The sequence below is a fragment of the Rutidosis leptorrhynchoides genome, chromosome 9, assembly GCF_046630445.1.
Source record: "Rutidosis leptorrhynchoides isolate AG116_Rl617_1_P2 chromosome 9, CSIRO_AGI_Rlap_v1, whole genome shotgun sequence".
NCBI classification, from domain to species: domain Eukaryota; kingdom Viridiplantae; phylum Streptophyta; class Magnoliopsida; order Asterales; family Asteraceae; genus Rutidosis; species Rutidosis leptorrhynchoides.
In genome coordinates this window covers 236,152,529-236,166,107 of record NC_092341.1, presented here as the reverse complement: position 1 = coordinate 236,166,107, position 13,579 = coordinate 236,152,529, and the positions used below count along the sequence as shown (strand labels likewise).

At 32.8% G+C, this 13,579-nt stretch overlaps 1 protein-coding gene across 2 annotated transcripts; it reads left to right on the top strand.

Annotated features, from left to right (window-relative positions):
* The first annotated feature begins 1,870 nt into the window (after positions 1-1,870).
* On the top strand, positions 1,871-10,215 carry LOC139865699 (serine/threonine-protein kinase BLUS1-like). Of its 2 annotated transcripts, none has more exons than XM_071853777.1 (21): positions 1,871-1,927; positions 2,357-2,565; positions 3,854-4,108; positions 4,238-4,362; positions 4,454-4,498; positions 4,586-4,667; positions 4,896-4,964; positions 5,031-5,201; positions 5,290-5,355; positions 5,559-5,627; positions 5,713-5,856; positions 6,698-6,771; positions 6,906-7,115; positions 7,825-7,916; positions 8,015-8,088; positions 8,799-8,915; positions 9,018-9,060; positions 9,139-9,188; positions 9,323-9,384; positions 9,476-9,527; positions 9,770-10,215. In XM_071853777.1, exons 2-21 carry the CDS (start codon positions 2,401-2,403, stop codon positions 9,818-9,820), a joined length of 2,016 nt encoding a protein of 671 aa, XP_071709878.1. In that variant the 5' UTR covers positions 1,871-1,927; positions 2,357-2,400; the 3' UTR covers positions 9,821-10,215. The 2 variants fall into 2 exon arrangements, with proteins under 2 accessions (XP_071709878.1, XP_071709877.1); XM_071853776.1 differs by having other exon boundaries at positions 8,012-8,088.
* The last annotated feature ends 3,364 nt before the right edge of the window (positions 10,216-13,579 follow it).

Genomic DNA, 13,579 nt, shown 5'->3' with positions numbered 1-13,579 from the left:
ATTGATTCGAGATGTTTTCCTACATTCATAACCCATGTTAAGTAGTTGTTCCCACTTGATTCTAAAGGAGCAAATTTAAGCCTTTTCAAATTCGACATTTTCTATTATTAAAAAGATGAACAACATAAATCATAATCATAATCAACTTTTATTCATAGACAAATAATAAAATGAAATTATAATCATTTTAAATTCATAAGTAGCAAACAACAGAATAATGGCATGATTACACATGATAAAACCATAAGGGCATGATAGAATATAGGTTCACCCGGTGGTATATTAGAAACAATGATGATAGTTAGTATGACCAATACAATAGGAAAAATCATCCTTGTGTGAATCATCTTTACAAAAAAACTTTTTTTGAGAGTGGTAATATGAAAAAATGAAGATTGATTTGTGAAAATGTGAAAACGGAGATGTTTATTTATATTTGAAAAATATAGTCGTTGTAACGTCGTCAGCTGACGTTAACAACCGTTATGTATATATGACCGTCGTAACGTCGTTAGTTGACGTTAACGACTGTTATGTACTCGTTGTATTGATAATAATTTTAATAAAAGAATTTTATTAGTAATAATACGATTACTATAAATACATTTAGTATAAATATGTTTAGTATAAATACGAAGATTAAGAGAATAAACTTATTATGCATAAATAATAAATTTAAGGATAAACATTAGTATGCATGAAATAAATAATGATTAATTGCATAAGTAATCATAAATGTTAGATAACATAAATATAAATATTAGTGAAGTTAATAAGAGTTAGATTACAGAAATATAATTCAGGCGGTATAACCGACCATATATAACTTAAATAACATAAATATAAATGTTAGTGAAGTTAATAAAAGTTACATTACAGAAATATAATTCAGGCGGTATAACCGACCATATATAACTTAAATAACATAAATATAAATGTTAGTGAAGTTAATAAAAGTTAGAATACAGAAATATAATTTTACTTGTGATGATAATAATATTTACCTTACTAATAAATAATAGAAGATATCGTTAAAGAATTTCTTATCTTGATTATACGGAGCACTTCGTGCTGATAACGTGTTGTAATTTAGTTGTTTATAACAACATTGGTAGCCTAAACTTACTACAAAGTTCTAGTGATGAAGGAGTATTATACTAATGAGAGAAATGAGAGAAATAATTCTTGTAAGTATAATGGAGGGTGCAAGTTTTTTAGCTTGCATACATGGGTATTTATAGTACAAAAAATACTATACAATAGGTATTCAATATTGACTATGATTTGTACAAAATTGACTATCCATTAAAGCCTAATATTATAATAAAAAGTCAAATGACGAGACTAAAATTGTTATGCTAAAATATAATTAAAGTAAATCTCCAAAGTTTAACTTAAAGTTAAAAAGACTAATATGATATTTATTTTGACTAGAGTGGAATGTGTTTACATGGCGTTAGGTGACGCCTGAATTTTTTTATATTACCACTTGCTTAAAAAAATTATTTATTATTTTGATTATATATTGTGAGTAAAATTTACCCGATCTACATAATGTCGTGGGAGCAACTTTAAAACGTAGATATTTACTATATTTATACATTAATTTACAAAAATTAAATATAAAATCAGAAAATAGAAATTTTACACCCAAAGAGATCGGAATCATCCTCAACAGATTGATAGCCAACAATTATTTGCTTCTGTCCATTCATCGAATCGAATAATTAATTAACGGTGAAGATTCGATCTACACACAACAACTAGCTGCAATAATACACTTCAACAATCAATCAATCCCTGTTGTTCATCCTGATTCTCCTTTTCTTACATCATCATCATCATCTATCGCCGGTTGATTCCTCTTTCATCTTCTGTAACCACTTACTACTTCAATTCCAGTTCTTCGTGCAAAATGAAACCCTAGGTATTAATTTAATCCATTTATATTGCTAATTCTCTTCAATTATGTGTAATAGATGCATATTATGTCGTTAGTTGTTAATCAGATTGTTGTGAATTTCTTAGGCTTGGAAAGTTCAGGATGTATTATGATTGTTTATTATGCTCTGTTTAAATAACATGTTATAGTAATTGTACTTTTTAAGTCTGTTGATAGAATGATTAATCAGCAATTCAATAGTTGCTAGTTGCTGATTTATATATTTAGAATGATTTGAGTGTTTCTGATACACTGAGCCTTCGTATAGTGATGCGATGTTACATTGCTGTATCGTTGAACTTAATTAAGGTGGTTGTTATCTTCAATTGTTCCGAGAACGTTACTTGTAATGATAGAGAATGCAATATTGTCATGTTGGAGCGAATAGTTGACTCGTATATTTATATCTTTAAGGTTTTTGGTAAAAATGGCTTGACTGTTATGATCTAGCCGAGTACATGGAGGAGTCAAAAAGGAAGTTTCCTCTTGATGCAAAGGATTATACGTTAGATGAGGTAATTGGTGAAGGAGTTAGTGCTTCTGTATATAGAGCTCTATGTATTCCGTTGAACGAGATTGTTGCTATCAAGGTTCTTGATTTAGAAAAGTGTAATAGTGACCTGGTATGTTAATTTCTCTTTATATGTTTTTTTTCCAATAATACCTTTTTTTTCACCATTTGGTCCTTTTTTTCTTATTACTTGAACGGTTCACGATCATTTTTATATATTGTAGGTTTGAATGTGAATATTAAATCCCTGTCTAAGTTTAGCTATAATAGAGGCACACTTTTCTTTTTAAAGAAATTTAAATATTAACATTAGTTATTTACTCTAAATATATTTATTACAATTTGAGATCTGCTCAAGTTGGTTTTCAACATAATAGATCATGTTGTATGATTTGTGAGAGGGAAAAATGTGGAAACTTTGTTGGCCCTCCATTATGTCTTTCTTTTTTCCACCTCTCACACAAAAAATGTAACATGACTAATCATTTTGAAACCAACTTGAGAGGAACCAATCTGTTTTTGACTAGTTAATATAGATTTATAGTTGCAGATATAGGGCTAAGTCTTACTCCACTTGATTACATACTGAATTGCTAATATAGTAATATAGAACATCCATCAACACATACACATGTGTGGAACATTTTTTTTAATTACGGATTTAAAAGCCAATGCTGTATATAACCGTTTGGAAAGTTTATAAACAAGTAAAATAGTGGTAGAAAAATGAAACACGAGAAATAGCGCAACTGCATAACGTCTATCTCAACAACTCTAATCATTTTTCAAGGCTATAGCCATGCATAAATAGAGGTGGGTAATTGGGAGGGTATACGGGCTGGGGTAACAGGTCAAGGAGGGTAATTTTTTTTTGTATGGCTTGCTTTGACATCAAATACTATCTGTCCAAAATTTTATTTTCTTTGCCATATTATATTATTTTTGTTTCAATATTATATATTGAATTGAATATTGGTATGATTTTTGGAGGCATGATACCTAAACAAACTTGAGTGATTTTTGAGCAGCTTGTTTGACCCGTTAGAGATAAAACTAAACTTGAACCATAAATGGGCTGAAAATGGCACTCTTACACAAACTAGACAAACAAGCATGGGAAAGCTAGAATTATAGATTCATAGAATACGTGGAACTCAGAAACTAATAACTGAAAATGCACTAAGAATCCTGAATAAAGAGCAACCCCAACTCATTTACATTTGAAATCGATATGAAATTGCTGACATCGCCTATAGGATATAAGATTAAAAGATGAAACCTTCATACACATCAGTCTTGAAATGTCTTTGTAGCCTTTGATACTAGTAACTTGCATGCATAGGCATGCTACTAGTAATAATAAATACGGGCATATTAAAGTCTCCTTTTTATTCAAATAGGATGGCATCCGTAGGGAGGTACAAACCATGAGCTTGATCGACCATCCAAATTTGTTACGCGCATATTGCTCGTTTACAACTGGCCAAAGCCTTTGGGTTGTTACACCATATATGGCTGCGGGATCATGTCTTCATATAATGAAATCTTCTTTTCAAGAAGGTTTTGAAGAACGTGTTATAGCTACATTGCTGCTTGAGGTCCTTAAAGCACTTGTTTATCTTCATAGGCATGGCCACATTCATAGAGATGTAAAGGTATTACACATTCCAAATATTTATCATGGAACCAAATGTTTAATTTTGCACATGGGAAAATTAAAATGGTTATTAATATCTCATTTTATTTTTATTTTAAAAAAATTATGAGTCTTGATGTGTTTATAGTCAGGGAACATATTAGTAGATCTTAATGGTTCGATCAAGTTAGCAGATTTTGGAGTGTCTGCATTCATGTTTGACACTGGTGATAGGCAGCGTTCAAGAAATACTTTTGTGGGTACTCCTTGCTGGTATGCTTTTTGTATGGTTCAATATACACAGTTTATTGTTTGTAATAAATGTTATTAATTGTTTAACTATGTCCTGGAAACAATTTCCTAGGATGGCACCAGAAGTTATGCAGCAATTGCATGGATACGACTTCAAGTAAGTGATTATTTATTTATTAATTAAAGTGTTAAAATACTTTCATTTGAAAATTTTAAGATAAGGAATTGTATTGTCTATCAACAGAGCAGATATCTGGTCGTTTGGAATCACAGCACTTGAACTCGCTCATGGGCATGCACCATTTTCTAAGTATCCACCAATGAAGGTATGTAGCTTCAAAAAAAACGGTCAAAATTTGATCAAAGTCAAAGTCAATCTTGGTCAACTTCATAGTACTCCTCGAGTTGCCGAGGACTACCTAAAATGTCCCAACCGAGTACTCCCAGAGTAGCGATATTTGCAACCTTGATTAGCTTACATATCTTGATATTGGGATTTGGGAAAGGTAATGCTTTTGGTAAAATGATTATAACATAATCCTTACTATTTGCAGGTTTTGCTAATGACATTACAAAATGCACCGCCAGGTCTTGACTATGAAAGGGACAAAAAGTTCTCAAAGGTTTGTGACATCATACAAGGATCTTAACAGTCTAGAATGTTGTCCTAACTTGTAATAGCTTTGCAGTCCTTTAAAGAAATGGTTGCTGCTTGTTTAGTGAAAGACCCAAAGAAACGTCCCTCGTCAGAAAAGCTTTTAAAGCATCCTTTCTTTAAGAATGCACGAACAGCTGATTATCTGGAACATACTATTCTTGCTGGTCTTCATCCACTTGGAGACCGTTTTAGGAAGCTAAAGGTGTTGTGTAAATGTCAAGTTATGATAATGATTATTGATTTTCATTAAAAGATTTCATTTTGTAATATTTCTGCCCTTTTTGTTTTAGGAAAAGGAAGCCGAGCTTCTTATGCAGAATAAGGAACTATACGAACAAAAGGAGCATTTATCACAGGTTGCATTTCCGTTAGTAAAAGTTTTCATGTCTTGTTGTGTGTATCTTGCACATTAATGAGTCTTGTAAGCTATCATAGAAGTATGAACTTCATTAGTGAAAAAAGAAGAAAACTTCATTACGCATACAAGAGAATCTATGTTGCATATATACAGAATACATACCTTTATCTGTACATTTATCATGTTTTTTGTAACTTGCAGCAAGAGTATATTCGTGGAATTAGTGCCTGGAATTTTAATCTAGAGGACTTGAAGAATCAGGCTGCTCTTGTAAGTTTTTATATTGATCATATCTTCTAATTCAGTTAAAACCATCTGTTTCTGCACCTTGTCAACTTGCTTTCTTTGATGGCAGATCCAGGAATACGATGAAGTATCCAATGCCGAAGATCCAAATGCAATTTCAAATCAACAAAACGGGCTCAATGACGAATGTTTACCAGCAGAAAGGTCGTCTCCCGAAATGTCTGATCATTCAGATACTGGATCTCACCTTGAGGTATTGTGTTTGTTATGCTGCATATATAATACTGAATATCTTGTCGTTAACTTGAATTTGTGTTGGGTACGAGTTTTGAAATTTTGAATAGTAAAATGTAGGGCAAATCGCCCAAAAAGGTAATATAAAAGTTAATATTTCCCAATAAATGGTATATCGTTTTTTTTCTTTGCCCAAAAGGGTGTCTGATTTGAATTTAGGCTCTGTTCCACAGCTGTAAAATGAGAAGAAAGGAATTGATTTGGAAGGAAATCAAAATCACAAATGTGTTCCCAAGTTTTTACAGGAAAGAAAGGGATTGATTTGGAAGGGTATTTTACTCTTGATCTCTTCCTTCCAAATCGGAAGGATTTGAAATCCCTCCCCTTCATTCCCCTTCACTTCCTTTAAAAAAAACTGGGGAACAGAGTGCATAACAAGGATTCTGATTTGAAAAAAATACCAATAAAGGTAATATCCGTCCACATGTGCTTCCACATACACGCCACCTCATCGAATCTGATGAGTTGGCGCCACGTCATCATCTTCTCTAGATGAGGTGATCACCTGATAATCGGAATTTTGGCCAGAAAAAGTCGTCGGAAATTTTTTTGCCCGAAAAATCCGATGACGTGGCGCCACCTCATCAAATTCGATGAGGTGGCGTCTATGTGGAAGCACATGTGGACGGATATTACCTTTATTGGTATTTTTTTCAAAAATCCTTTTTACACTCTAAATTCAAATCAGACACCCTTTTGGTAAAAGAAAAAAACATTAAACCCTTTATTGGGAAATTTTGACTTTTATGTTACCTTTTTGGCCAATTTGGCCTTATGATATCTAACTTTTATCATTTCAGGATGCAATCAATGAGATTCCTGATTTGGAGAGTTCATTTGCAGAATTTCCTATTAAGCCTATTCAAGCACTCAAGTAAGATAATAATATCTTCATAGGATCCACAAAATTGTATCTTCACCAAACCTGAATTAGTTAGTAGCATTATGTTTAGGGTTGAAATAATCTTCTCAATTCATAAATGGTATAGCTGACATATGTTAATACAGGGGATGTTTTGATATTTGTGAAGATGATGCGGGTGATCAAAATCCATCAGTACAAACTGAGCAAGAAGGTGAAAGCAATGATGATGAGCATTTTGGACAAATAAAGTCGTTACCAAAACATAATACTAACAATGGGCCAAGAAGATATATGAGTGGCTCACTGCTACCCGATAATTCTTCTCATAAGAAGTTTGGTGCGGATATCGATAGGTATACATCATCATCGCTGTTACTCAGAGTTGGATTTTGTTGGCTAATTATGTTTTTTTTTTCCACTTTGTTTCATGTCCACTTGTATTCTGGTTGATCAAGTTTGTGTCTAATACTGATGGTAAACAACATATAGGGTTTATTAGGTTTGCCTTTCACCTAGAATATCAAATACATTGGTGTAATGTAATAGGCTATTAAGTAGAGATGGTTACTTTAAACCGTTTTACTTTTAAATGGGTCAATCAAACACAATTAGCTAAAAAGAAACAAGTATATTGAACGTTGTCTAAGGTTTGCTTTTGTGCATGAAACACCCTAAATGGCATTTAAACTAGGATAATTAATAATATTTCATAGCTTTTGTGATTATATATTATATTATTATATATAATTATATTATATATAATATAATGTAATAATGTATTAGTTGTTTATATTGATTAAAAACCGGTTGGGGTCAACGCTAACCGACTCAGTCGTGGTAAGCAATTAGCCCTTTTTACCATGAGTAGTGACTTAGATTAGTTGCACCATAAGAAAAATATTGGGAATACAATTTCGGCTTCTTGCAGATGATTTTCAGATATAATTTGATATATATATTCCTCGTAGACTAGTATGTACGAATAATAAATAAATATTGTAGTTTTGTTATTTCTTCAATAACTTTGTCTGGTCATTTGATCCATGATTATATTATATGAAGTGATCATCTGCAATCGAGATTCCAAACACAACGCAATCATAGTGGTCCATTGCAGTGTCGTCAAAAGCATAAAGTGAATAACTCTTCATCTGGTAATGCATCCTTAACTTGCTTATTAACTTTTTTTTTCCCTATTAATTATCTTTCCTAACGATCATATGTACTTTGGCAATGTGCCGTTGTGTAGTAGATGATGTTTCAGAAGGAGCAGTTGTTCAGCGAAAGGGACGTTTTAAGGTTTTCACAGCTGATCATAATCCAAAGGTATAAAATTATTAATTTATTTGTTCAAGTACAGTTTGCGTACAGAAAGCGCCACTCATTAATTAATAGTGATATCTACTGTTGGTATAGGATACGTTACATCAAGAACATGACACCTATGACTATAAACATTAGAGGTTGCAATTTGGACCCGTTCACTTATGAATGGGTTAATTTTGTTTATGCTATATCTTTAGCAGTTAAATGGGCTAAATCGAAAAAGTTTAGTTTAAATTGATATGTGTCAAAAGTTTCCCAAAGGCCCCAAACTGTTTCTAATGTGTACAACCTCCCAAATCATCATATTATACATATAATTAGATAGATTAATATATTTTCAGTATTAGAGTTGTTGTAATCATGTTCAATAACTAGGTTATATATAAAATAAAACGTTAACAATATGTAATTTCTTCAACCCAACCCATTATGCATCCTGCGCGACCCACCTTTTCCAGCTGTAAATCAACCATTTCTTTTCACTTTTATTTGTGTTCGAGACCTGGTTTCCTATTAGTTTTGCCTTCTTAGTGATTCACTTGTTTGATTTAATGGACTAACCGTTGTCTATGTTTTTAGCTTTAGTATTTTATCATTATAGTTTTGGAATTTTCTATTTCTGCTTAACTGGCATTTGATAAAATAAAAGTTAAATAAAAAAAACCTTAGGCAACGGATTTGTGACTCTTGTATTTATCTCTATCACTCAGGCTTTTGTCACCAATTCAAATTCTGGTGCTATAACTACTCCCCAAATATCAAATGTGTCAGCGGCTTCAATCGTTCCATATTTGCAGTCTATTTTGCAGCATAATGATATGCAAAGGGTACGCGTCTGATTGTCTTGTATTATATCCGACGTTACGTTCACTCTCTGTGATGATTACGAGATTTGCTCCTTCTAAAATGCTTTTATTTTTGTTGTTCAGGAAGAACTAATTAAAGTAATCAAGTTTACAGAGCAGATTACTGGTACTTTATCAGATTTTTCATCAATTTCAGTAGATCTGTGTTTGTGTAATGAGTAATGACTTTTATTTCTTTATGCAGGCGGCAATGGTATGGAGTATTTTGGATTAGGAACCAATGAAAGTTCACATGTAAGAAGTTCATTATATATCTTTTTTTTTTTTTTTTTTTCAAAATAATTACATGTTCTAATACTTGAATATTGGTGAACAAGTTCCATGTAATTTCTTAATCTTTAATAAAATAAAATATTTGTTACATGCAGAACCACTTAACATCTCCAAGAGAGCGAAAACTGCAGTCTGAGGTTATTCAGTTACAACAAAGGTATGAAAACATCTGAAGTGTTACCAGGATGCTGCATATATACATTATAAACATGGTCATATTTATCTGAAACTTGATTTACCATTTTCAGCATTGGCAGTTTAGTTGAGCAACTGCGAATACTAAAAACGAGAAATGCTCAGGTTTGTCGTCACCTTCTTTTGCTTGTATAAAACTCTCCTATTTTGTAGTTTCTGTTATGTTATCTGTTCTGCCAGATTACAATTTCCTTGCCATTTGAAAAATGTAAAATATAATAAATATTTAACTGGTAAAAGAGGGTTACGTGTGATGTCTGTAAGAGAGAACTTGGTTGTCTGAAGTGTTACTGAACAATCTATGTTTTACTATAGTTTTCATTTCGAACCCCTTTTGGCTTTTGCAGTTGGAAAGAAATTTGAGCAATAAATCAGAAAAAGATAGCATTCAAGAATGACTCATGTTGACAAGGATGATAATACATGCCCATGCTTATATATTTTCGAATTTGGTGAGGGTTTTTTTTGACACACATGTTATTTAAAACTCACAACCCTCGCCTGATCATTGGTGTTTAGAGTTTGGTGATGGCTCATCTTCGATATGTAAATTTTGCAATTATTAAAGCACATATATGTTTGTGTATACAAGGAGGGATGGCCGATGGGGTGCTCGATGTTATGAGTTACCATTTTCTTTAACTAGCATATATATAGCATCATTGTATATTTTGTTGTTAAAAGTTGTAATTCATATATCCCCGACATGGGGAATTATTGAAGGTTTTCTAACAGAGAGAATGTATATGATTTGATAGACTCGGTGCTTATGCTGGCGTTTATACTAGCTTTGTTGCAAAAAACATGTGTATCGGCAGGCACATGTTAGCCCTGTGTTGACTTTGTCAACCCATCCAGCGGTCTCCGGTAGCCCACTGGAGCCTGGCGAAACACCATCACCCATTTCCCCACACGTTTATGCTAGCTATTGTTGTCTTTTCGTCTTGTATTAAAAGGGGCGTAGACAAGACGAGTTGAATTGAAGTTATGAATTTAGGCATAGCGATGTGTTATTATTGTTAGGGTAATCTTGAAAGCTAAGTGGCCCAAATAATAGTAGTTATATCAAGTTCAAGTTTAAGTGATAAATGGCCCAACAAGAGAGCCCAATTTGACATGGTTTGTGAAGAAGTAAGAAGAAATAAAAGAAACGAGTGCACGTGGGATTTTTCATTCATACTCCTTATTAATAGCTAGTGGAATTTGTAAAATACATTAACTAAATCTCATCCACAAGTTTGAAATTGCAAGTGGGATGTTGAATCGATTATTTAGCATCGTGAGTACGTGGGTCACATTATTTTTAGGAGGTTACTTGGTATTATTTTAGCTATATATAGTAGCTTTATTTTCATATGTAAAGTGCAGAGAAATTATTAGCAATGTAGTCTATGGAGTTTTGTATAGTTTTCATTCCGAACCCCTTTTGGCTTTTGCAGCTGCAAAGAAATTTGAGCAATTTAACAGAGAAAGGTAGCATTCAAGAATGACTCATGTTAACAAGGATGATAATACATGCCAGTGTTTCCTTATATTCGTATTTGGCGAAGCCTTTTTGGTGACACACACGCTATCTAAAACTCGCAACCCTCGCCTAATCATTGGTGTTTAGAGTTTGGTGTTTAGAGTTCGGTCTGTAAATTTTGCAATAATTAAAGCAAATATATGTTTTGTGTATACAAGGATGGATAGGGTACTCGGTGTTATGAGTTACCATCTCTCTAACTAGCATATATAGCATCCGTGTTTAGAGTTTGGTGTTTAGAGTTCGGTCTGTAAATTTTGCAATAATTAAAGCACATATATTTTTTGTGTATACAAGGAGGGATAGGGTACTCGGTGTTATGAGTTACCATTTCTCTAAGTAGCATATATAGCATCCGTGTACATTATTCTGTTGTTAAAATGTGTAATTCATATATCACCTATATGGGGTATCAACAAAAGTTTCTAACACAGAAAGAAACGTAACCCTATCTTTATACTTATGCAGCCATTTACGCTTGCTTTTGTTGTCTTTTTTTGTCTTGTATTAATAGGGGCGTAGAAAAGATGATCAGTTGAACTGAGGTTTTGAACTTAGGCGTCGCATGTGTTACTATATTTTATTTGGTTTTGCAAAATATAAGTGCTTCATCATCATCAAAAGGTGTGGAATGAGCTAGAACCGAGGTTTGGGATTAGCCTTACTTTCAAATCTTCAATGGTGGTAATCTCCCCGGGTTTACTGATCACAACGTTAACATGTTTTAGTTTGGTACTAAAAATGTTGTTAGGAACAGCTATGAGTTTGATGATGTTGGCTAGTCATGTACTAGGTTTCATTTTGCAAGTTGCCACCATAACAAGAAAACGAAAATAACAAAGGTCGCTAATACAAAGGGGTCGACTGGCCGTCATATGTTTTTAGAGGAAGTCAATATAAAACCAAATAGAGCACAGTTCTTTCTTTCATATGCACGGGAGATACAACATAAACTATTGTGGCGTGTTGATCATTCATTACAATTAACACTAGCTACACAGATCTCAGCTATCTTCTTATTAGTAATATTCTATAAGACGTGCCAAGAATCACGATTAGCGTATACCAATGGTTCACCAGTTTTGAAGTTTCATATTGGCGCCGATGTCACCATTTCGCCAATTAGCCGTCAATTTCCCTATGTGCATCAATTCGTCAATTTGTGGCATTTTGTTTGGCGACCTATAATGTTATATATACTTATTAATTTTGAATATACTTATTAATTTTGAAGTGGTTTAATGTGATTGTGAGGAAATGTGTGATAAATGATACCGAAATGTGATGAGTGAACGATAAGAATGAGTTATAGCGAATTACCGAGAGGATCGGTTTCGAAAAAGGGTCATCAAAAAGCGTAAAGAAAAAATTGTTCAAGGTGCGGAAATGGAAAGGTTCGGCGTGCTCATTAAGGACATTTGAGTTCTATATGTTCAGTTTCATGGGTCACAACTTTCTTTTGTATTGGTAATTAGTCGTCTTCGTTTATTTTAAGTTTGGTTTCGAATCATCTAGTTTTGGTGAGGCTCGGTTTAGATAGTTCGTTTTGTTAGCCGCTTTCTAGGTACGAGTCTCATCAGCGTTCCTTGTATATCTTGTTGAGATCGTTTTCTTTTTGAAAACGTCTTCTGTTTTTATAAAAGTTTTCGTTATTTTCTCCAAAGAAAAAAAAAGAATGATAAGAAAGAAATGCCGAGGTGACGATGATATGACAATCTATTAATTTGAAAAAGTATGTTACGCTTGAGAGTGGTCAGATAGAGAAACTTCAGCTAATTTAAAAATTTTATATTTCTAATACAATTTGCATGAAATGCTAGTATTAGTTATAAATATATTGCGATGTATATATAAATATATTTTTTTAAAAAGGCAAATTGTTGGCATCGAATACTCTCATTTGTCACGTATGCACGCGCTTTCAGGCGGAAACCCGAACCGTATTGCAGAGATCCGAACCTTAAATCATCCCAAGGGACAGGCGGGTCAGACCTGAGTCCTGAATACGGGTCGGTAAAACTTTCCCGAAGCAATCCGGATTTCAAGAAATAAATTCCACAGACATTTTTAGGGGGAGGCTCGAACTTGAGACCTCCCACCTCATCCCAATACACAATGTATATATACGTAATACAACTATTAAAAGAAATAGGAGTATATAACTTATTCAATTAGGGGAGTGATATGTACACAATCCCAATTTGTTATGTACACAACTAGAATGCTTTACAGTATTGTACAGTACAACATTGTAAAGCATGATAGTTGTGTACATATCAAAAATAGGTTGTGTACATATCATCACCTATTCAATTACTTAATTATGCATACATGCATCTCATCTCGTACTGACCAACTCCAGTTTGATGGTTGGCAAGTTCAATTTCCACTCAGAGGTCTTACTTTAGAAAAAAATTAATGATTCGAATAATAATAATAATATAATATTAATATTAATAATTTAATACATGATAATGAAGACTGATGTATCGTATTCTAAAGATCCAAAATTTACAACATTTATTATTTTCATATTCCTACACATCTACAACAAATGAGTAATTATTAATTTTCATTAGGGACTGCTTTTTTGGTGTTTTGCAATGATTAAGAATAAAAGAATTAGGTAATG